Source organism: Vulpes vulpes, chromosome 1 (genome assembly GCF_048418805.1).
Source record: "Vulpes vulpes isolate BD-2025 chromosome 1, VulVul3, whole genome shotgun sequence".
NCBI lineage: Eukaryota > Metazoa > Chordata > Mammalia > Carnivora > Canidae > Vulpes > Vulpes vulpes.
The window spans coordinates 128,499,492-128,524,089 of record NC_132780.1 but is presented as its reverse complement, the minus strand read 5'-3'; the positions used below and the strand labels follow the sequence as shown (position 1 = coordinate 128,524,089).

Genomic DNA, 24,598 nt, shown 5'->3' with positions numbered 1-24,598 from the left:
CCACGCATCCTCTGACAGGCTTCCTGCTTTCTGATGAGCTGAGCTGAGCTGAGCTCTGTCACCTGCCTGGAGAGCCCTAACAAACACACACTGACTGTAATCCTTAACGTGTTCCACAGGCCTTGCCAGCCCTTGGCCCTCGGCCCCCCAGCCTAGGAGGAACCCTTTCTCCTCTGTGCTCTTCACCTTGTTTGCATTTCTGCTAAAGTATCCATCAGTACAGTGACGTGACCACTTACGATATTTCCCAAAACAAAACCCGGGACAAAACTGGACAGCAGGACTATCCTAACAGGGATGCTGGGCTGGCTGCACTTGGTCCCTGGGCACTAGTTTTTTGCTTCCCACTGTAGTAAACACTTTCTATCAACTGTGGTTGGTTTTAACTCTTCTTCTCATCTTCCACAATTTTACAAATGGTAACTAAATCCATAATTTATCCACACAAATATTCTACTAATTCCTTTCTTCCTGAACTGAAGGAAAGAGAGCAGGCTGCCCAATTTTACTCCTGTGCTTCCCAGAGCTCTGCCGCCTCTTGCCAATGACGACACCATCTCAGTGAGGAAATAGCTCTTTTCTAACTCAACAGGTTGCCGGCATCTAAGAGCACGCGGTGAGAAAGGAGGCCTGTTTACTTCAGAGCAACAAGGAGCCGGGCTCACTTACACTGACGAAGTCCTTCAGGATATAGCGAGCGGACCGAGACTGGTCTGGCTGCCCATGGGCGGTCATGAATCCTCGCATGTCTGGGAGGAGAAATGAATGGTGCAACACTGAAGTTAGAAGCCAGAACGTCACAACAAAGATAACCAAAGTGATGGAGGTTTGGTCTGTTACCCCACAATGATGCATCCCAACTTTCTAGCTTTAAAAAAGCAACTATCATCCTAGAAGATATCCTGGTTAGCACGGTAAAGACAGCTGACAATCCAGGAGAACAGACCATATCGTTCCATCTGATAGCCTAGCACCAAGTGGTGACAGACATTCAAGCTCTCTCTACTCCAGTTGTTTCTTTCATCTCTTAATTTTAAAAACATTGAATCATAGAGGCTCCCCGTAGAATGCTATGTTATCACTATTATTAGCAAAACCAAAAGCAATACAGTAAGTCTTCCTGTTTAGTGATGTATCTAGGTTTTCCCAGTTTCTCAAACACACTACGGAGATCCCTCTAATACTGACTCAACTAGAGGGAGTAGCAGAGCATTGTGGTTAAGAATATGGGCTCTGGCAGACGTGGGATTAAAAACTCAGCTTCCTCACCTACTAGCTGTGTAGCAGGCTCTTCCAGTTTAGAAGAAAACAGAACTCTAGTTCACACAATACACAAAAATACATTTAGGCAGATTAAAAATCTAAAGGAATATAAAAAAAAGATATTACAGGGAAACAGTTTTGTCCTTTTGAGATACAGAAGACCCTCCCAAGCAAAACACCAAATCACATCAAGCCAAAAAGGAAAAAAAAAAAAAAAAGCCCATTAAAATTGTTCACTTCTACAGGGCTAAAGAAACCACAACGAAGTCCTACAAATCATTAAAAGAAAAGATGCGTAACGAAGGTGATTCCCAGAAGAAACAGAAATGGCTACATATGGACATATCCTGTTTCACTAATATTTAAAGAAAGGCAAATTAAAAATCATTTAGCAACATCTTTTAAAATGAACCGAGCCTGGGTGGCTCAGTTGGTCGGGCATCTGCCTTTGGCACAAGTCGTGATCCCAGGGTCCTGGGACTGAGACTCGCAATGGGCCCCCTGCTCCACAACGGCCTGCTTCTCCCTCTCCTGCTCCCCCACATGTGCTCTCTCGCTATGTCTCTGTCAAATATCTTTAAAATGATAAAATTAACTGCCAAAAATTATTCTTTACAGACCTGCAGATGATCTTGGAAACTACATATATGTGGTCACTTTTTTTTTTTTTTGATTTTTTTAAAGATTTTATTTATTTATTCATAGAGACACAACTAGAGAGAGAGAGGCAGAGACACAAGCAGAGGGAGAAGCAGGCTCCATGCAGGGAGTCCGATGTGGGACTCAATCCTGGGTCTTCAGGATCACGCCCTGGGCTGCAGGCAGTGCTAAACCGCTGAGCCACTGGGGCTGCCCTGTGGTCACTTTTTAAAAGATTTTATTTATTTATTCATGAGAGACACAGAGAGAGAGAGAGAGAAAGAGAAAGAGAGCGAGCGATAGCGAGTGACAGGCAGAGACACAGGCAGAGGGAGAAGCAGGCTCCCTGCAGGGAGCCCGACGTGGGACTCGATCCCAAGACCCCAGGGTCACGCCCTGGGCTGAAGGCGGTGCTCAACCGCTGAGCCACCCTGGCTGCCCATTTTTAGTTTTTTTTTCTGAGCCACCCTGGCTGCCCATTTTTAGTTTCTTTTTTAAAGATTCCACTTACTTGACAGACAGCACACGTGGGGGGAGCGGGAGAGGGAGAAGCAGGCTCCTCCGAGTAAGGAGCCCGACGTGGGGCTCGATCCCAAGATCCTGAGATCATGATCTGAGCTGAAGGCAGACACCCAAATGTCCCCAAGGTCTTTTTTAGTTTTAGGATTTTGTGACTACACTAGTCTCATCACAAATGCTTACTTTTTATCCTCTTTAAGTCTCCCAACTAAATCAAGTTCAAGTCCTGGTTTAAGTGTGCTTCATATCAAATCACCTTTCTCTGTGAGAAAAATACACACTTTTTTCTTTTCTTTGTACCAAATCACTCAAATAACCTCAACTCCTTCCCAGCTGGTGGCCACTGCTTTAAAGGCATGCCATAAACGCACGGACATGTTTCTAACATTGCTATTTCTTTAGGTAGACAGACACAGGTTCCTCTAGACCACCTTTAAAATTTATATTTAAGGTAAATAAATCACAATCAGTTGGAAATGATAGGCCGATAGCTCCCAGGTAGAACTGGGTTAAGACATGGAGATGGGGGAGCTGTAGACTCATTCTAATGTCAAACAGGGTTTTCCAGGGAGTGTTGGAAGGGGAGGGAGTCTGTTCTGTGTCCCTGTCCTGACTACAGTGCTCTGTCCCAGTCAGGGCTTTCCTTTCCCATGCTGCCCTCACAGTCTCCTATCCTGCTATGACAGCATATTCATTTTCTTCCCAATATCCCTTTTCTTCTGTTTGGGACAGGACTCCGGAGAAAGCCAACAAAGCCTCAGCCAGAACCCCGGTCTCCACCTGGGTTCAATCAGCACAGTGAATGCCCTAAGGGCCTTATCTTAGAAGCCCGTGAGAGCTGCTGGCACGCCCCCTGCTCCCCCCTGCTCCCCCCTGCTCCCCGTGGTGGCTTTCAACTCTGTGCACAGGGAGGGGCACGAGCGCTGCAGTGAGGGTCTGCAAAGGGCAGACCTGAGGAAGAGGTCAGGGATTCGAATCATGTCCTTCTCTAAGTCGAGAAAGCACTTAATCCTGAAGTGTTATACCACTCAGGCAGCAGTCAGCCCTCTCCCCCTTCCTGTGGCATTCTGAACCCCCCACCAACGCAGCCTGTGGGCAAGGCCAACAGAGACAACAAAAGCAACAACAGTGGAGGATGACATGACAAATGCTAAGGAAAAATGTGAATTTGTATCTTCGCAGGAGTAGTTCTCTCATTTACTAAGTTATAGTTTGGTCATGTTTTAAAATAAATCACAACTCACATCCATAAGCTGTCAGTAGTTCTTCTGATGTTGGAGGTCGATGGGGATCTTCATCCTCTCTAGGCTTTATAATATTAATGCCATAGGTAGCTTCTAAGACATGTCTCGGAATATTCTGGCAAATGTAAGCTCGTCAAGGAATCCATTCCCTTCAACTGACCCCTCCCAACCTTTGCTTCTGACACACGCTTCTAATTCAACATTTCTAGGACAGAAGCCCTTTTACCTCTCCAGAAAAGAAGTGTAATTACTCATTAATTTTTGAACACTTTTCTCTTTAAACACCATTCTACCTCGTACCAGGTTATTTATGCGCATGTCCCATATGCCCCCCAGACTGTCGGCAAGGGCGGGGTCCATGGCTGATTCATGCTTGTGGTCTCCGCAGGAGCCAACCTAATCTGGCTTATAATAAATGCTCAGTACACGCCTGATTCACAGAGAAGCTGAAAATACACAGAGGAGCATTAAATACTCTAACACCTGTGTTCTCAACTCTCAAGAGGTAGTAAAAATGTCATCTACTATACAAACTGTTGAAAACGCAAACACTAAATGCTGTACCAGTCCCTCCCGCCTCCCAGACGTAAGTGGAATTTGTGGTGCAGCCGCCAGCCCACTTCTCAGGCTTTCACATTCCCAAGTGTCTGTCAATATAAAGTACTATGCTGTGAAATGACAGGTTTTACAAAAATGGTGTTATACCCGTATGTAACATTTTGAGATTTACCCAGGTCACTACAGGTAGGTTTAGTGCAGTACTTTTATACAGCATCTTAGTGATATATCGTATTTTATGTATCCTGGTAAATGAATTCTCTCTCATTTCTTATAGAAAGAGAAATCGAATAGGGGTGCATACAGGGCTGTGGCCTTCAGGGCAGGCATTAAGGACTTGTCAAGAACTGTGCAAGGCCAGAAATTTTACCCTACTTAGAAAGTACCAAATCACGTGCCGGTTTCACGCAGTCTCCTACCTTCCACCAGCACCCCTGGAACAGTTAACAGACTAACCTGCTGGCTTGTAAGGAGGGTCAAACCTTGACACCATGGTTCTCAGCAGATCTACCTATGAATACTTTTTCATGTCAGACACTGTCCTAGATCTTCACATAAGTTAACAAGTTAACTGATTATGCCGGGAGGCAGCAGAGTTCCTAACTAGTACACGTTAGCTGCACTAACTTGCAAACTGTCTAACTTCTCTGTGCCTCACTTTCCTGAAGCTTGAACAAATGGGAACAGCAGCAATACCCACGTCAAGGGGCGCTTTAAGAATTAAATGAAACTACTTGGTAAGTGTTGTGTGAAGCACACAGTAAGCATACAATAAACACCATTAAATTGGCTATCATTAAATTCTCACAACCAACTGCAAAGTAGCTATTACTGGCATATTTCTGAAAAGAATGTTTCTAGAAGGTTAAGCGAGCTTACCAAGGTCACACAAATAGTCAAACACCAGAGTCAGGACTCAACTCGGGGCTGAAATCCACAGCCTGGGCTCTTCCATTCATACTAGGGACACTGCTGCCACCAGGACACAAGGTTCTACTTCTGCAGTCCTGATGCTGCCTCATCGTATAAACTTGGGCAGATCACTACTGAGTAGTTCAGGTTTCTCCGTCAACAGCAATCCTAAGTCCATCCAATGCAAAGTGGGGTCCCAAACCACCCAAAGCCCTAATATACACATAATAACCAGTCTTTGTAAAGCAGAAAGGATATTAGTGACACAGGGGGGACGTGGTCTCTCATTTGGTCGATTGGGAGGATTCCATTGCAGATCATCTCTGCCTTGGTGGAGACAAAGGATGGCATCACCAGGCCTGGGCAGTCACACAAGCAGAGGCCAGGCTCCACATAGAGAGTCTGAAAGACAAGGGAGAAGTTTCTGTCGGGCACACAGCGGAGGAAGGGAAAAGAGCAGCACACAAGTGGTGAGGACCTTCAGAGAAACACCCAGAGAGGGGCACTGGCTGGTGCTGCAGAAATACCTGGAAATGCTTGGTGTGGCCGGGTGTGGCAGACACAGACACTTTCTTGTCACCCATAATGGTGTTGATTGTGGAACTTTTACCAACATTCGGGTAGCCCACCTGCGGGAGACACCTAAGTTACTCAAGAGTCAAACAGTACATCCATCGAGCCGAAGATAATACAAACACAGGGCAGCAGCAGCTTAAGTGTTTGGCTGCTTCAAAAGATTATTTGAAATAGACGCTGTTTGTTGAGTTTCCTGCCCTGTGGCGTGGGTGTACGTACTCAGACACGTTTCCAGTGGGGAACAGTCAAGCTAAGTACGTTTTATTGGTATTGGTCTTGCTGTAACAGCAGGTGTTACAGTAATCCTCAGCCCCGTTTCCGGCTCCCCCCACAATGTCCCATCACACAGGCATCTCACCATTTCTGTATTTTCCACACAGGGGGTGAAGTCGAGGATCAGAATAGGTATTTTAATCATCACAACATACAATTCATTTTTAATTTTTAGTAACCTATTAGCAAGCTTCTGTCTTACTGGTTAAAAATTTTAAGTGGCACACTGACTTGATAGGTGCAAACAAGCTACTGAAGTTCTTCGGTTACACTTAGCAGAATCATATAAGGGTTTGCAAATAAATGCTCAAATCATCCCAGCCTTGCTCCAGGCTTTTTCTCAGACTTTTCCGTGTGCCTCTAAATCCAATTCCCTCTTACATGGTTCCAAAATCCTCCATCAGTGTGACTAGAAGATTATAAATACCGACTCCATTGATCAGAAGCGCCCAAACCTCCCACCTCTATTACAGGCCTCTTAACAGACAAGTTTCACTATTCTGGTTTCCACTCTCACTGCTCTCCACACTTAGCCATGCTGTCACCTACCGTTCCCTGAATATATTTCCATTCCTGGGGCTTTGCTTAAACATTTACCTTCTGTTTGTCTGGAAGGCCCTTCCACTGCTGCTTTGTTGAAGCCTAATGTTATACTTTAAGGTGCAAACTCTTACATAAAAATTTCAGATAACTGTTCATTAATCTCAGTATTTTCCTCACTCTTTGTGCTTATTTGTATTTTGATTAGATGACATATTACTATTTGTATAGATGCCTTTTGCTGGTGGGGTGCTTTTGTGGCTGTCATCTGCTCCACTTTCTGCAGTTCAGGCTCCCTCACTATACACTCCAAAGGCCGCTGGCTGTCCTCTCTCACTCACCATATTTGGAACTACATGCTCTGGGAGGGTGGGAACTGTCTGGTCCCCTGATACATGGCTAGGGACCAGCAGGATGCCTGGCCTGTGGCAGGTGATCAATAAATGTTCACAGCAGGAGTAAATTAACCTAGTCTCAGGTTTTCTAGAGTAAAACATTCAGAAAATGAAGAGTCTGTTTAGCATCTCCATACATGTGAGAAAGAAAGAAACTACCTTTTAGGGAAGCTGGGCTTTCTGATGGCATGTAGAAAATGAATTTTTAGCAATAATATAAAGAAGTGAAGCTGAAAGAAATGACATAAGTTCCCCAAGGTTTATACAAGTGAATCCATTCACAGTAGCACTAGGTCTGCCTGGCTCCAGGGGCAATTCCTTTAGCTAGTGCTCTATGTCTGTCTCTCTCAAATAAATAAATTTTAAAAATAAACAAATAAATAAATAAATATTTATTTATTTATAAATCTTAAAACAAAGATGTTGACCTGCTACAATCAGTGACTAGGCTTGGGCGGGAGGGGGGTATGCATGTAACTTAAGAGTTAGAAGATTTTAAATCTGCCACAATCTATTTCTCTCACAACTTTGATCTCTTGGATGAGGCCTTTAACATACCTTCTCTAATATCTTGTTTCCTTAGCTAAAGATGGGACCTCTGGAGCTGTGCTGTCTGTCTTTAAAGTCCAAGCACTTCTCACAGCCACCTCTAGAATTAGCATATACACAGCTAGGGATGTGATCTCCTTTCCCTTGTTCTTAGGAAACTAAAGTGGCAGCCATGCTTTGCCTGGCCCGAAAGATGCTGGGATTCTCCTTAAAATGCAGGTGGAACATTTACAGTACAAGCTGGCAAGGACCACTTCACACCAAAAGCCGATAGAGGGTAAGATTACTGAACTGGAAGTCTGAAGACAACCTTAGAAGTTTTCTCATTCTACTACCTCTTGGTAAGCCACACGTGTGGTAGGGCTGAACTGGAAGATGGGAGAAGATAATTAATAGGAATAGGGGCATAACCAGTGTAAGCCTTGAGAGGGCTCGTTCTTTAGAGTTGGGCTTTACCTATTCCCACAGTGCCAGTGGGCAACAAGAGGGCAATAACATCTCCTATGACACCAAAAGCTTGGTTCGGCCCTTGGGTTCCAGTGTAGCTACCAACGGATTGGAAATAAATGGTGGGGCGCCTGGGTGATGCAATCAGTTGGGTAGTCAACTCTTGGTTTCAGCTCAGGTCAAGATTTCAGGGTCATATGATTGAGCCCTGTGCACTGGGCTCTGCACTCAGTGCAGAGTCTCCTTGGGATCCTCTCTCACTAAAATAAAATACATCTTAAAAAGCAAACAAAAAAGGTACCCATGCAGTAACAATCTCAGGACCCATTTCATCTTACCAGTCCAACCATAAGTTGTCCGTCTTTCATCTTCTTCCCAGTGTGTAGCTGCTTAAAGATTTCCAACAATTCCTGCCTTGATACCAGATGGCTAAAATTGTGTGTGCGCCTCTTCTGCAGGGTGTTCCTCCCCTGAGCCTCAGAATCCGCAGTGCAGCTTCCCTGCCAGTCCCGGCCATAGGCCTCTTCGTTGGGGTTGCCGTCCTCTTCCGAACATGTCTGCCAAACCTCCTCCTCCTCCTCCTGACAGTCCTCATACTCACTGGCATCTTCATCACTAGTGGTAACATCACTAAGTGAGAGGGAAGCCCTGTCTGGGAGATGTCTAGGCTCACTGCATGGGACTGCAGCCTCTTCACAACCAGACTTCTCAGACTCGGCTGTGTTGGCTTCTCCAGCACTCCTGTTCACCTGTTTTCAATGAAATGAAAGAAACCAAAAAGCTCAGAAGGGACAACAATGGCACCTTTCACTCTAGTGAAAGTACTCAAGGTTGGTTATCTCAGATGAACAGAGGGGAAGCCAAGTAAGTTATAAAGGAAACCAGAAAAAAAAAAAATAAATAAATAAAAGAAACCAGAAAAGGTGAAAATAGGGAGACAAGGCAGGCCTTTTGGTGAAAGGACACAATAAACTATTAACAGTAGTGCCCTCTGGAGACGGGAGGGGCAGTGGACCTTCACTTTATACATTTCTATATCCTTTGAACTTTGTACAATGTCTGTTACTTTTGTATCAGATGTATATAAAACATCTTTATGTTTTTTAAGATTTTATTTATTTATTCATGAGAGAGAGAGAGAGAGAGAGAGAGAGAGAGGCAGAGACACAGGCAGAGGGAGAAGTTCCATGCAAGGAGCCTGACACGGGACTCGATCCCGGGTCTCCAGAATCAGGCCCTGGGCTGAAGGCAGGCATTAAACTGCTGCGCCACCCGGGCTGCCCTAGATACATCTTTAAAAAAAAAGCAAGCGTTTAGAAAAGCCTGTGTCAAGCTGAGTTCTTTGGCAGTACATTATTTTGCACCAGGCTGTAGAACAAAGCATTTCTCATTAACAATTAACATTTAACATTCTCTTCTTTGCACAAAGCAAGAAGGGCAGAGTTTATACTTTGAGTTTTTTACGTTTGCATTTTTAAAGACCATGGTTTGCATATTTAAGGAAACTGCTATTTCTTTATAATTGCCTTTAATAACTCAAAGCACTGTGGAGCATAGCACCTTCTGGATGAAATACATGAGCAACGAAACATGTGAAAATCATACACATATATGCAAAGAACAAAAATAATTTACTCTTCAGGGATATGTTAATTCTTAAGAATTCTGACAAGCAAAAATAAGACAATATGTAGTATTACTAATCTGAATCAACAAGAGTGAGCTGGTTTGCATCTAGAAGTGATACAAACCCTGTATAATTTCTAAATTACCTAGTGTTAGAATGAATAACCATAATAGAAGAGGACACAATGAACTCAGTTAAATAAGTATCCTAAATTTCAGTAAACTAAATCTAAAGTAGAGATATAAACAAAATGTCAGGGAAAATAGGCATGATTTCATGATCAAGGCTGGCAAATCAAAAGGCAACATGGCAGCATGGCTTATAACAGAGCCACAGAACTGGAAGCAATTTCTATGAGAAATGAGCAATGAATGTAAAGAAGATGGCGTGTCTTCACTGTGAGCTTTTCTGAATCATTTCAAAAATATGAAACAAACAGAAAACAGTAATGTGAACTGAATGTGCATTAAAAAAACTAAAACTGAAGCAGTTTAGGTTCAGGAAAAATGATAAAGACAACAGAAGGACTTTGTGGTAGTTATAGTAAACCTGAAAAGGGAAAAGTCAATCCCTTGGGGAAACACAGTGCAATTTAACAGATGGCCAAGAGAAAACCAAGGTACTCAGCTTGAAAACTGTCATTTTTCCCCAAATAAGAAGGGGTTAACAACTGTAAAGGAAGAACCAAACTTCAGATAGTTGAGAAAACAGTGACTATTAAACTATTCCTAGTAAGTTCATGTTTGATACTCAAATGACAAGTGTGATTACAGCAGTGATGTCACAATGGTAGCTGGCTTTGGTCTTGGGAAATCATGAAAAATGGTAGATACTTCAGAAGATGTGGAAGGAGTAAATGATGGCTAACTTCAAAAGGGAGAAAGTGTACCTTCCATAACTACACACTGCGAACCCAGTCGTATGGGAGCAGGTCTACAAGGTAGCTGGTGAGCCCTGGAAGACAACTGAAGGTAGTAGCAAGGGTTCCCTGAGAACAGATTATGCAAAAATGAAATGTTCTACTTGGTTAACAGTCCAGGGAATATCACATTAGTAGATGCAGAAAGTAGTCTTTTTTCCTTTCTTTCTTTTCTTTTTGTTTTTAAAGACTTTACCTATTTATTCATGAGATAGAGAGACAGAGGGAGAAGCAGCCTCCCCATGGGAAGCCCGATGTGGGACTTGATCCCAGGGCCCCGGGATCACGCCTTGAGCTGAAGGGAGATGCTCAACTACAGAGCCACCCAGGTGCTCCTCTTTTCCATTTTTTTTTTAAAGATTTTAATTTATTCATGAGAGACACAGAAAGTTAGAGAGGGGCAGAGACACAGGAAGAGGGAGAAGCAGGCTCCTCACAGCGAGTCTGATGCAGGACTCGATCCTGGGACTCTAGGATCACGCCCTGGGTCAAAGGCAGGCGCTAAACGGCTGGGCCACTCAGGGATCCCCTCTTTTTCCATTTCTGATAGTTACTGGGTCGGTACATCAGGGCTAAGCCATACAGTGATAAATATTTAAAAACTTCAGTAAAACATCAGCTTTCAGTAAAGACTTGAAACAACAGAGATAATGGTTAAGAAGACAAACTATGAAGCCAATAATGGTTAAGAGGACAAACTATGAAGCCAGACTATCTGAAGATAATAAGCATTTATATTTCTTGTTGGGATGATTAAATGAATACAATGTATAAATTGCTTAGGACAGTGGTGCCTGGCACAGGATAAGCTTTCTATGGACTTTTATTAACAAGAGTAACAACTGAATAATTACTATTGTTATATCCTTGTGAACACATCTGTATTCATTACATCAGAACCTTTGGCTCAGAGGGCTCAGTTAAGTTCACAGAGGGTTACAGAGCTCTCTCCATGGTCCTGTTTTAAATGTTGCTGATGACTGGAAAGAATATCAGAAGGACAAATACAAAATTTGCATATTCAAAGCTAGGAGAGAAAAGCAAATTACACAACCAAAATGAATTCTCTACCTTAGCCCCAAATCATGAACAGTATTTCAGAGGAACCGTACTGTCCTAAGTTGAGGTAAAAATAAGATGAAAAACCTTTTCCACATGAGAGACTTAAGTCTTTTTGGTTGTTTACAGGTTAAATGAGCGAAGAGTGTAACACAGCTCCTCTGAGATACAGTGAATTAACAAAAACAGAATTACTGGGAGGATCCGGATCACATGGAATAATCAATTGTCCCTCTGAATACCTAACGTATGTAATTAGGTGCCACCAATTTTAAGTGTTTTCCTGATTAGGCAGATAGGCATCTGAGATGAAGAGTGCCCCAGATAACGTGTCCAAGATGAATAGGAACCCAGAAAACATACACAGAGAAAACGAAGGGGACAAGGGAAGAGTCCTTCTATCAAAGGCTAGGGAGGCTGACTTACCTTCACTAAACTGAAAAACTTTCTAAATGCAGACAAAGAGGGGGCTAGCTGGTCTCTGTCATTTAATGTAGTTAAAAAACAGAGATTATATGACTTTGCCATGGAGGTGAGGGAAGGAATTCACAGAGCTAATCTGTGAGCTCATCAAGAGGAGGACACTGTATTCACTGGCACTCAGCTCAACGTACAAAATAATCTCTAGACGGCTGACAGATATGAGAAAAGGAAAGGAAAAGGCTAGGAAAAAAGATACTTTAAGTCTCTTCTAGCTCTAAGATTTTTTAAAAAAAGATTTTATTTATTTACTCATGAGAGACACAGAAAGAGGCAGAGACACAGGCAGAGGGAGAAGCAGGCTCCCTGTTGGGGGAGCCCGATATGGGACTCAATCCTAGGACCCCAGGATCATGCCCTGAGAAGGCAGATGCTCAACCACTGAGTCACCCAGGTTTCTCTAGCTCTAAGACTCTACTACTGATTTCATTTGATAGTCATTATTAGCTAATAGTTGTATTTTTTTTTATTAGAAAATAAACCCAAGGGATCCCTGGGTGGCGCAGCGGTTTGGCGCCTGCCTTTGGCCCAGGGCGCGATCCTGGAGACCCCGGATCGAATCCCACGTCGGGCTCCGGGTGCATGGAGCCTGCTTCTCCCTCTGCCTGTGTCTCTGCCTCTCTCTCTATCTCTCTGTGACTATCATAAATAAATAAAAATTAAAAAAAAAAAAAAAAAAAAAGAAAATAAACCCGAAGGCTGGCTCAGTGGTGGAGCACGTGACTCTTGACCTTGGGGTTGTAAGTTCAAACCCATACTGGGTGTGGGACTTAAAAAAACAAAACAAAACAACAAAAAAAGACCAAACCCAAACCATTTCTGTAAAATTTGAGTTAATAGATAACATAGTAGGGCCACCTGAGGGCTCACTGGTTGAGTGTCTGCCTACGGTCCAGGGTGTGATCCTGGAGTCCCACATCGGGCTCCCCACATGGAGCCTGCTCCTCCCTCTGCCTGTGTCTCTCGTCTGTGTCTCTCATGAATAAGTAAACAAAATCTTTAAAAAACAAAAAACAGGGCAGCCCAGATGGCTCAGAGGTTTGATGCCGCCTTCAGCCCAGGGTGTGATCCTGGAGTCCGGGGATCCCACGTCGGGCTCCCTGCATGGAGCCTGCTTCTCCCTCTGCCTGTGTCTCTGCCTCTCTCTCTGTCTCTATGAATAAATAAAATCTTAAAAAACAAAAAATAAAACAAACAAACAAAAAAACAAAAACAAAAACAAAAAAAAGATAACACAGTATATCTTTAGAATTACTTCAGTTGTTTGTTTTGAAAACAATGTCGAAAGAACTTCTAATCATGTCCTAAGGAGTACAGGTACCTACTTCGGTTGTACTTGCCTCCTACTAAAAACAATTATAAGGTAATTATGAAGCTTCCTATACAATTTCCTTTCAAAAATCTAAAAAAGGAAAAAAGAAAAAAAAGAAAAAAATCATCAGTCTATAACACAGAGCCCGAGATGTCAGACTATCTGACGGCCAGAAAAAGTAACCCTGTGACTCATTTTTCTATAGGTCATCCTACTATCAGAACATTTAGGGAACAAACAAAAACCCTGGATTCCCATAAACGTTCAGTGAGAAAAACAAAGCTTACTGAAATCCTCCTCCCAGAAACACAACCTGAAAAAGCCGCCCAGGTTACCTCAGAGTCCCCAGTTGGTTGAATGGCTGCAGCCAAAGCCGACCAGAAGATAATCTTCACATCTTCTTTTTCAAAATATGTGGCCCAGGCACTCCGCTGCTCAACAGTCAACAAGTCTGCCTTATTTATCAAAATGACGTTTTCCTTACTATCATCTACTTCTTTCACGTAACGTTCCTAGGCAAGACAAATGACAAATATATTTAGAAAGGCCTCTTCAAGCAAGTGAAAATTGGGCTAATTATATTTAAAGTCCCCAACTAGAACTAAAGTTTTTACTGCCCTCAGTTTTAAGTCAGTCCTAATTTAAATTTTTTATCTTGGTACATTCTACTGACCCTTTCAGTAAGCTCTGAAAAAGTTAGGTCGTATACACCTAGAAATATCCTCAGCATAAGAAACTGGAAAGGGTAAAAGGAAATGCTGTCCTACCCTGTCAAAGTATAACAGATTCTCTTCCTTTAAACAATGTAGTTCCTCTCTTTAATAATGCTGAATTACTTCTTTCACACAAAATTAAAGAATGGCAAAACTAGGAGATCTGTCAGCCAGCAGGGACTATTTTTCAGCCAAGTGATGACAGCCAATAATAAGCTCATTTTTTCATATAAAAAATATTTTGAGATCTAAAAGAAAAACAAGACTGAGTAATTGAAATTAATTCCCAACCGCAGCTCTTCATTAGGAGACACACCCAGGTATAAAAGCTGACTTCAACAGGAGTTCCATCATTAAGACTTTTGTTCCTCACCAGTGGATTTAAAATATTCTGTACTATATTACTATTATGGACTCAAATACTAATAGGAACGCTTCAGATGTGTACAGTGTTTAATTTAAAACCTGTATCACATTATTTCATGTGGTCTTCACTCCTTAACTGTTACTCCCTCTGATGTTTTACAGACTTAGTTTGCTTGTAACATATCACAGAAGGGAACAACTAAGGCGTGAGGAGAGACTCTGATGAGACGGTAAGATGTGGGTAATAAGCACAATGCTACTTCAACTGATGTCTCTTAAAAAATGAGAAACACTGGCAAATGTCTCTTAAGAAACTGGCTTCTATTTTTTTTTTTTTTAAAGATTTATGTATGTATTCATGAGAGACCCAGAGAGAGAGAGGCAGAGACACAGGCAGAGGAAGAAGCAGGCTCCCCGCAGGGAGCCCGACGTGGGACTCGATCCTGGGTCTCCAGGACCACAACCTGAACCCAAGGGAGGTGCCCAACCACTGAGCCACCCAGGGATCCCAAGAAACTGGCTTCTAAACTAAAAGGTAGAAAGGTCATGTGATTGTCTCTTCCTGCAGATGGAAACGCTTGTTTTCAAAGGAAAACACCTGTCTAAACAGCGACAGTACGCAAGCGCCTGACCCTGGGAGGAGAGGGCCCTCCTTAAACACGGCTACGGCAGAGAACAGAATGTTTGCCGGCAGTTACTGCTGTCAGTGATGCTGTCCCTCCTGCTGTGGCTCCAAGGACTGCACATCTGAATCCTGTCACACTTTACTTACCAGATCCTCACATCTAAATAGGAGTGGGTTTCGAGCATCTACTATCTGGACCACGATATCACTGTAAAAGAAAGGGGAGATTCCAATCATTGTGAAGTGAAACACGGACCATATAATAATCATAGCAAACATTTTCCACTATTGTGCCCTTTACACATTTAATGTTTTAAGGTACAATTATCTCTAGTTTATATGTGAGGAAACTACAGCTTAAAATAGGGAAGTCACCAGCTGCCGAGTGATGGAGCTGGGCCAGAGGATGTGCCTGCAATCCTCACACTCTCTTGCTGTTACATGTCCTGGAGAGCCTCTCATGATGTTTCACTGCTAAAGCTTCAAGTGTATCTTCTAGTAAACTCTCCTGGTGAGGCAAGGAGTATTCCAAATACTTTAATCCAACATGAGGCCTACTGTATACTCAGTATCCAGAATACACTGGTGTTCAGGCCTCTACAGAAAACTGATAAATCACTTGCTGATAGCTGCCACCATCAAAGCCTGTATCTTACTTACACCCAGGGCTGATGAGACAAAGCATACATCTAGCAAATCATCATCCACCTACTGCAAAAATGTGTTTGAATCACTCAAACACAAATCAGGAAAAATCAACTCAAGATGCCACACCAAAGTAGAAATGAGGGTCCTGTTTCTTCGGTCACACGGGAGCTGCAGCAATAAGACGACTTTCTGTAGCTGACAGCAAGCTCCTCAGAGCGTTCACAGATGCAGTAGGGACTACAGCAGCCTAGCACTGCACGAAGAGGATCCTCCTTCCATTCTGCCTCCATGGCTAGGAGAGATGCTCTAAGGGCCAGCGGCCACTGCCACTGCAAGGAAATGAGCTGCACACACGCTCACAACAGTCACCTAAAATCCCACGCCTAGTTAGCCAGTTCTGAAGTAATGATCATGCAATTAGGCTAGACAGGGAGGAGATGTATTACATCAAGCTTACCATTTAAGGCAGGGCTTTGACAGTCAAAGTGCATTTTCTTTCAGGATGGTTAAATATCCAGCGTAATACTCTGATTCAAAGGAACTCACAGACTTGCTAGTTTATTGCAAACTATTGTTAAATTCTCTAATTAAGTGGGTCACGGTATTTTTTCTTTAATGTAGTATCTACCACATTCAAGCTGTGAGGATTTAACAGTAAATTCAACAATGATTACAAAATACGGACCAAACCTAATAAACGAGGATTGCAGGGTCCACAAACATTAGGTCTACCCACCAACATGCAGAAAGAATACTGAGCTAAGAAACAGCAAAATGAAGACCGCTGGCTCTGTGAGCAGAATGAGACTGCAGGGCGCGGACCATGTACCAGGAAAAGCTTCCTGGAATACACTGTTCGGCCCTCAGGGCCCCAGTAGCTCCCTGCATCTCAGTGACAGGGCACACATCAAATCTTTTCCAAAATTAAAGAGGCAGATGGCTTAGCTAGCGTGTTACCAAACAGGAGACATCTGCTGTACAGATCATACCAATAAATATTTCCTGTTAAAAAATGTGGCAGTAGTTGCTTTATTAATAATATTTCTACATAATTCAGGTCCTCATCCATGTGATATAAGCTATATATCTTAAGTTACAGACGTGCTCTGTCTTTTTTTTTTTAATTTTTATTTATTTATGATAGTCACAGAGAGAGAGAGAGAGAGAGAGAGAGAGGCAGAGACACAGGCAGAGGGAGAAGCAGGCTCCATGCACCGGGAGCCTGACGTGGGATTCGATCCCGGGTCTCCAAGATCGTGCCCTGGGCCAAAGGCAGGCGCCAAACCGCTGCGCCACCCAGGGATCCCCCGTGCTCTGTCTTATAAACAGAAAAATACCACATAATGAAAGTAATGGCAAGTAATAGTGTAAACTAATTGAAGTGAGGCATTTCAACAAGTACAGGCTCCCTCTGGGAAAAACCAGTTGCTTATTTAGGGACATAAAGTACATATAGGGCCTTTCTGTCAAATGTGAAAGAATGAACATATATGGTTCTCTCTTTAAAACCTATAAAAATGAACGTAAACTCTGAAGCTCCTTAGGACAAAGAGGAAGCACAGCAGCAATGAGACCCGGAAGCCCAGTCAAGAAGCAAGCCTGTTCACACCCCAGAACCCAGGGAACTTGGGATTAGAAGCATCAGATGAAGGTCTCTAGGCAAAGTGAAGGGCTGGACTGAAATCAATCTGAATGAGGAGCTCTTAGGTCTGCTCTCCTGTTCCATCCAGCTAGGCAACCACACACCCCCCCCCCCCCCATCTCCTATCCCAATGGCAGAAGGCTAGGTGATTATGGAGAAAATGAACCTGAGAGGCTGCAGGATTGGAGGACCTCAAGCATAGGAAAAGGTGGCAAAAAGTACTGAAAAAAGGGGGATTAACTAAGTCTACATACCAGATGGTGAAAATGTGCAATCCCCTTGTATTATACCACCACCTTTGGCCATGTTCTTGGCAGATCATTCTTTTAGGAAACTGGCTCCAGATCCTAACATCTTGGGGTATTCCAACAAAATAAAATTGATCCCTACTCAGTCTTGTTTTTTTAAAGATTTTATTTATTCATGAGAGACACAGAGAGGCAGAGACACAGGCAGAGGGAGAAGCAGGCTCTCTGCGGGGAGCCGGATGCGGGACTTGATCCCAGGACCGGGGGATCATGACCTGAGCGGAAGGCAGACGCTCAATCACTGAGCCACCCAGGCGTCCCCCTACCCAGTCTTGTACAGTGAAGTCCACCAGTTGGCAAATTCCACTCAACAGGTGGTCCTGTCAATCTTGTAATGCTTTGTTCTTAAATATGACCACGATGGGGCACCTGGTGGCTCAGTCAGGTAAGCATCTACCTTTGGCTCAGGTCTCTATCCTGAGGTCCTGGGATGGAGCCCTGAGTTGCTGAGCAGGGATCCCGCTTCTCCCTCTGCCCTTCCCCCGCTCATACTCTCTTTTCTATTGCAAATAAATATCTTAAAAAAACATAGGAATGGGCAGCCCAGGTGGCTCAGCCGCCTTCAGCCCAGGGCATGATCCTGGAGTCCTGGGATTGAGTCCCTGCATGGAGCCTGCTTCTCTCTCTGCCTGTGTCTCTGCCTCTCATGAATAAATAAAATCTTTAAAAACAAAACAAAAAACATAAGAATGCCCGACAAACGTTACTCAGCATCTGAGGAAAGCCTCTTATGTAAAAGCCAGAAACCAAAATAAATAGAAAAAAAGGAACAGAGAGAAAAGACAACACAGGAAGTAGGAGAAAACCTAAAAAAACAAAACAAAACAAAACAAAACAAAAAAAAAACCCAAGCAAAAAGCCAAAACAATACTGTTAAATATGCAGATGGGGACGTTCCAAGGTGAGGTTTCAGTATGTTAAAGCTTGTTAGCATCTCTTTGGAAGCGGCAGTACACATGTTCAACTGCTCATGAGGTCCTGAAGATCCACTGTGCTCCAGAGGTTCCCCAGGAGAACCAGTGGGTCTTTCCAAGCCTCATTCAAGCCTAACTGAATCAAAGGGGCCTGCACAGAGCCTGGGGATCAGCAGCAAGCGTCTACTTTTTTCAGGCTTAGAGATTTGCCTTGTTACCCTGACCTCTCCTTACCCCAGCCCAAGAGCCCTCTCTCTGCCCCTGTGGGAGCAGGAGAGAAAGATATGTAAGCGACTTAAAAAAAAATTGAGACATAATCCACATATCATAAAATTAACCCTTTAGAAGTATACAAAATTCAGTGGTTTTTAGTATATTCAAAGTTGTGCAATCATCACCAATAATTCCAACTAAAACAAATCACTCCTCAATTCTCTCAATCCTTATCAGCTTCTTCTTCCTCTGTTGTAACTCGGCCCACTGCCTTTCTATCTGTAACACAGCAGGAACTGCACTCACTTTGGATTTATTACGTACTGATCATCTGAGTGCAAAGATTGTGCTTCATTCCTGTATGCCCCGAAGCCTACCCCACAACATATTTTATCTTTGCAATCAGGTATCTACCCCCTTTCACATCCTTATTCTCCATATTTCCAGTAGGAATTCTACAGACATTTCCTGAAATAACTATAGGTACTTCAGAACTCATCTTACAGAAAACGTTCACCATTCTTACATGCTTATCAACGGGTTCACTTAATAATAATAAAGAAATCTATACTTTGAAAGATAAACAGCATCACACTTTCAGTTTTTATAATAATTCTCAATAGCCATTTGCATAGCTTAATCCCTGAGCACCCCGGCCACCAGGGTCTATGAGCATCCATCAATGTCCGAATCTAATGTAACACCACTACTGTCTCTGTTACCCAAAAGGAAAATGGTACTTACCTTCTCTCTATCACCCTCCAGAGCTGGCGCCAGAAGTCCAGATTCCTTTCAAATGGAGTTAGTAGCAACTTTTGTTCCTCTTCTAACCTGGCTTTAGAATGAAAAGTTTGTATCTTTGCCAGTTTATAATTAACAGTTTCAAGCAGTAAAACACTCAAATTCATTGCATTAAAAAATAAGTACACAAATATTGACTATTAAGCTTTTTATTACTTTCTCTTCAGTCAATATGAAAATCAAACTCCAAATTTTATACTTAATCTATTAAGCCTTAGATGTTTATCCTACAAAATGATGTTTCTCCCACACACCGCTCAAGAGAGTGGTGATCAACTCCACAGTGACTAGCGGCTAGAGAAGGGTAAGAAGAGAAGGCCAGGAAGGGAGTGGAGTAATCAATTTGCCATCTTTGTGCAAAGATGCACAAGTACCCAGCAATACTGGCTGCACACAGAATTTGCACTTATAAGAAATCTGCCATTTCCTTTTTAAAAGAATTAGGCCTTCAAAATGCAAATAACAACGTGAACACACCAAAGTGCCAGATTCAGAATTTCAAAACAAATCTTCATATAATCTAACACTCACCGGACAAGTTGACGTCTCCATTCTAGAAAGTTATCTTTCTCTGCCTGTTGGAGTTCTTCTGGACTAGTGTTTTTGTCCCACTTTGGTCTGAAACAATCACGGAGGAATAAAAAAAATTCCACGTGAGTTACAAAAATAAAACAGGGGATCTGGGTTTAATAACGGCGGCTGAGAAGAGGAAACAGGAAAAATAGAAGAGCAAATGAAGAATCTTATACTCAGGTTATGCCCTGTACTGTCCTACATTCTTGTTCAACTCACCTCCGTGGTATACTCAAGAACTGTTTGTTTTCTTCATGGAGTTTCTTAATTCTCTGGCTCTCCTCAAAAGACAGCAGTCCAGTTCTAGCCTCAGGATGCACAAACTTGATATTTAGCTTCTCTGTTTAGAGAAAAGAAAGTATTGCAATGAAGTGGCAATATAATGGATATGGGCATTACTCTGAAAACGAAAAATGTAGCACCTATAACAGATTTTTTTTTTAAGATTTTATTTATTCGTGAGACACACAGAGAGGCAGAGACACAGGCAGAGGGAGAAGCAGGCTCCCCGTGGGGAGCCCCATGCGGGACTCGATCCCAGGACCCCAAGATCACACCCTGAGCCAAAGGCAGATGCTCAACTGCTGAGCCAGCCAGGTGCCCCAGCAATGTTCCTCTTGACCTTTAAGCAAAGACTGCAGTCTGGTACCCCTGTCAGAAAACTAACACCATCTACGACCTTGGCCTGCACAGTCTAGTAACCTAGAGTACAGCCCACCCAACCACTATTCTCACTCATGCCAACCCCAACCAACAGTCAAAGGACCTACCCTATAGCCCCATATTTGGCAATTCTTTCACAGAATTGCCCTTTCCAACGGTGATCTCCCACCTGATGTTACCACTTTGCTTTGTCTAACCTCTGTACATGCCTCCAGTCCCTTGATTCGTTCCTTTTCTCTCAGGCCCTCATCCAGCTCATGGCCTCATTTTTCTCCCTATTTGGCCAAAACAATATGGCACAACCACTCTCCAACTAAACATCAAAATTCCTTACCCCTGCACCCGCTGCCGAATCTCCCAACCTCAGATAAAGCCAAGTATCCTTTCTTGTTCTCATTTCAGTAGCAATGCACTGAGGGCTGCTTCAAGTAACGCACAATAATGTAGCCGCTTGTCTCTGAACTACTTTTTAAAAAGATTTTATTTATTCATAAGAAACCCAGAGAGAGGCAGAGACACAGGCAGAGGGAGAAGCGGAGTCCCTGTAGGGGAGCCTGAAGTGGGACTCAATACCAAGACCCTGGGGTCACGCCCCGAGCCAAAGGCAGATCCTCAACCAATGAGCCACCCAGGTATCCCTCTCTGAACTGTTTTTATTCACAATACTTCTGACACCAAATTGTGCATTTTCCCACACCAGCAACCAGCTCTCCAACTCTCTGGAAAACAGCTCGATGTCCTACAATTCTATTATATTCTGACACTATCAAGACTTAGTATCAGACTCTATAGGTTTAAAGGCTCAGTTCCCATAAGGCGGTTGCATTCCAGATGCCACATCTCTGGAGGCTTCAGTGCACAGGCAGACTGATTAAATCACAGGTTTACTGGTGATCAACTCGATCTCTAGCACCTCTCCTGAGGTCCTGAGAATCCCAACCCCCTCATGACACGGTTGGTTCCTACTGCAACCAGCTCCTGCAGAAGCTACCCAGGGCCCACAAATCACCCCATTAGCATCAACTGAGGGAGGGTCTAAAGGGGCTCATAACGAGTAACAAAAACCACTCCTCTCACCTCTGACTCAGGAGGTTACAAACAAGGGTCGTAGAAGCTCTGGTTATCAGGAACCAGGGGTGAAGACAAAACAGCACAACATTACACTTAATCCTTATTTGCTGAAAATAAAGAGTGAATACCACCTGTGTCATTTTCTAAACGTAATGAGTTCCCACAGAACATCTAGCATTTCTTATTATTCTGTGCTCTTTCGTTAGGTCAGGGACCCCTATGAAAACTTATTTAAAAACCAATGACCATCAACTGATCTAAAAACTTGCATTCTCTCTCTCTCTCTCACACGTAAATCTGGCATGCAATCTGCAGGGCTCACACAGACAAGTGAAATGTGGTTTCCAGGTTAAAAATCTCTGTCTCTGTGCGTCCTGTGGTGTCTGCAGTCTACGGAAAACTGAAACAAAATTCTATCACCTCTAGATTATTAAGGGAAAGGAAGACAAGGTACAAAGTAAGTTTTAATGAGAAATTTTAATGGGTTTTTGAAAGGTTTATTTAGGCTTCACTATATAGGCATGATCGATTAAATCATCAGCCCTTGGTGATTAACCTAAATCTCCAGAGGTGGTGCTGAAAAATTCCAACCCTCTAATTACGGCTTAGGTCTGCCTAGAGACCAACCCTCATCCAGAAGCTATCCAGGGATCCCAAACACCAATTATCTCACTAGCACACAGAAGGACACTCTCATCATTCCAGAGATCCCAAATATATGTATACACACACATACACATTTATAAATTATATCACAATTCACGTTGTCGCTACAAATGTACGGGCTCAACACCAGCTAGAAGGAAGAAAATCCTTCTATAGTTTTGGTTCCCTCATTCCCTGAACTATAACTAGATTCCTTTTACATGATCTTAATAGAAAAATTGCAGCTATCACTTCACCTTCTCATCTACACATTTTTTTTTTAATTTTATTTATTTATTCATGATAGTTACAGAGAGAGAGAGACAGAGAGGCAGAGACACAGACAGAGGGAGAAGCAGGCTCCACGCAGAGAGCCCGACGTGGGATTCGATCCCGGGTCTCCAGGATCATGCCCCGGGCCAAAGGCAGGCGCCAAACTGCTGCACCACCCAGGGATCCCACATCTACACATTTCTTAATGTGCACACCCACCTTCAGCTTCCCTTTGACCCCATTCTCTTCTCATCTCCTTCCAGGCTCAAACTTTTGTTTCATTTCCTCATTAACCCCTATTTTCCCTGTTTCTAAATATTAAACAATTTTTAATTACACAGTAGTAAACTCTCCATGTAAAAAATTCAACAACAAAGGCAAAGGTTCTCTTTGACCAACTCCCAACCTTCGGCCACCCCTGCAATCTCAGTTTGCTCCCTTGAGAGAATTAATTAAATGTGTAGGCCTCCAAGTTTCTTCCTAATATACACACACATACTGGATTGGTCAGATTATCTTCTTTTTCTTTTTTTGGGAGGGGAGGGGCAGGGAGAGGCAGAGGCAGAGGGATAATCCCACTCAGACTCCCCACTGAGTGCAGGTCCTCAATCTTAGGACCCTGAGATCATGACCAGAGCCAAAACCAACAAATGCTTAACCAACTGAGCCACCCAGGCGCCACAGTCGGATTATGCTCTTAATGCACATGGTACCGTACTAGATGCACCCTTCCCCAACTTGGTCTTTTCACATGGTAATAGGTCATGGAGATCCTTTATACTTTAGTATCTTCAGACCTACCTCATTCTTTTTAACTGCCATATAGTATTCCACAGTATGCCATTTTCCCATCCATTGAACATTTAGGTTGGTTCCAAGTGTTCACTGTTAAAACATTATCTGGAAACTTGTCAGAAATGCAAATTCTCAGGTTCAACCCACACCTATTGCATCTCCAGAGGAGACGGCCAGGAATCTGTTTTCCAGGTAATTCCGATGCATACTAAAATTTGAGAACCACCATTCTACAGCAGGTATTAAAAAGTAGAAACACCAGGTCACAAAAAATGCACTTTAAATTCCTGATACTGTGAAACTAAATGTTGTATTTTCAACCGCTCCCTCTGTGCTGGCTCACCCCACAGCCTACAAACATGCTGACACTAACCTTGATTACACACATATGCACACACGCAAGCTGCGCAAGCCTCTCCCTGCCACAAACATCTCAAAAGAATACAGCATGCTCATAAACTCTACTTCCTTACCTTTTTCTATGATCTTTTCTCTCTCCTTCAGTGATGGCTCTCCCACTCCCCACTCCCTCCGCCCCCTTCTAGGACGTCTCGTTTATTCTATCTCCCTATTAACCTTGTTCTGATTCTTTGGCCATTCTTCTACTAGTGTTATTTCAATCTGGTTTGCTTCTCCCGCTGGGCTAAAGTAACTGGTCATTCCTCCTCAAAATCCATCATTGATCTTTCAAAACAAGGAAATCTAAAATCATGTTTGATACCTGCTTAAACCCCTCCAAATATTTCTTTAAAGCCCTTATTCTCAGGCAGCCCCGGTGGCTCAGCGGTTTAGAACCTGTCTTCGACCCAGGGCCTGATCCTGGAGACCCGAGATTAAGTCCCATATCATCGGGCTCCCTGCAAGGAGCCTGCTTCTCCCTCTGCCTGTGTCTCTGCCTCTTTCTCTCTCTGTGTGTCTCTCCTGAATGAATAAATAAAATCTTAAAAAAAAAATAAAAATAAATAAAGCCCTTATTCTCTCCACATTCAGGTCATCGCCCAGCTCCCTAGTGTTTGCTCATCACGTCCCGTCCCTG

At 43.1% G+C, this 24,598-nt stretch overlaps 1 protein-coding gene across 1 annotated transcript in view; it reads right to left on the bottom strand.

The window, feature by feature from the left end:
• LSG1 (large 60S subunit nuclear export GTPase 1) overlaps window positions 1-24,598 on the bottom strand; it is a 33,393-nt gene that overhangs the window by 5,757 nt on the left and 3,038 nt on the right. The window contains exons 3-12 of the mRNA XM_072726717.1: window positions 20,335-20,455; window positions 20,074-20,160; window positions 19,486-19,572; window positions 15,164-15,224; window positions 13,648-13,824; window positions 8,254-8,664; window positions 5,663-5,764; window positions 5,394-5,537; window positions 3,666-3,789; window positions 670-749 (exon numbers count right to left, since the gene is read on the bottom strand). Coding sequence (XP_072582818.1) covers window positions 670-749; window positions 3,666-3,789; window positions 5,394-5,537; window positions 5,663-5,764; window positions 8,254-8,664; window positions 13,648-13,824; window positions 15,164-15,224; window positions 19,486-19,572; window positions 20,074-20,160; window positions 20,335-20,455 — 1,394 coding nt within the window. The remainder of the gene's footprint in view (window positions 1-669; window positions 750-3,665; window positions 3,790-5,393; window positions 5,538-5,662; window positions 5,765-8,253; window positions 8,665-13,647; window positions 13,825-15,163; window positions 15,225-19,485; window positions 19,573-20,073; window positions 20,161-20,334; window positions 20,456-24,598) is intronic.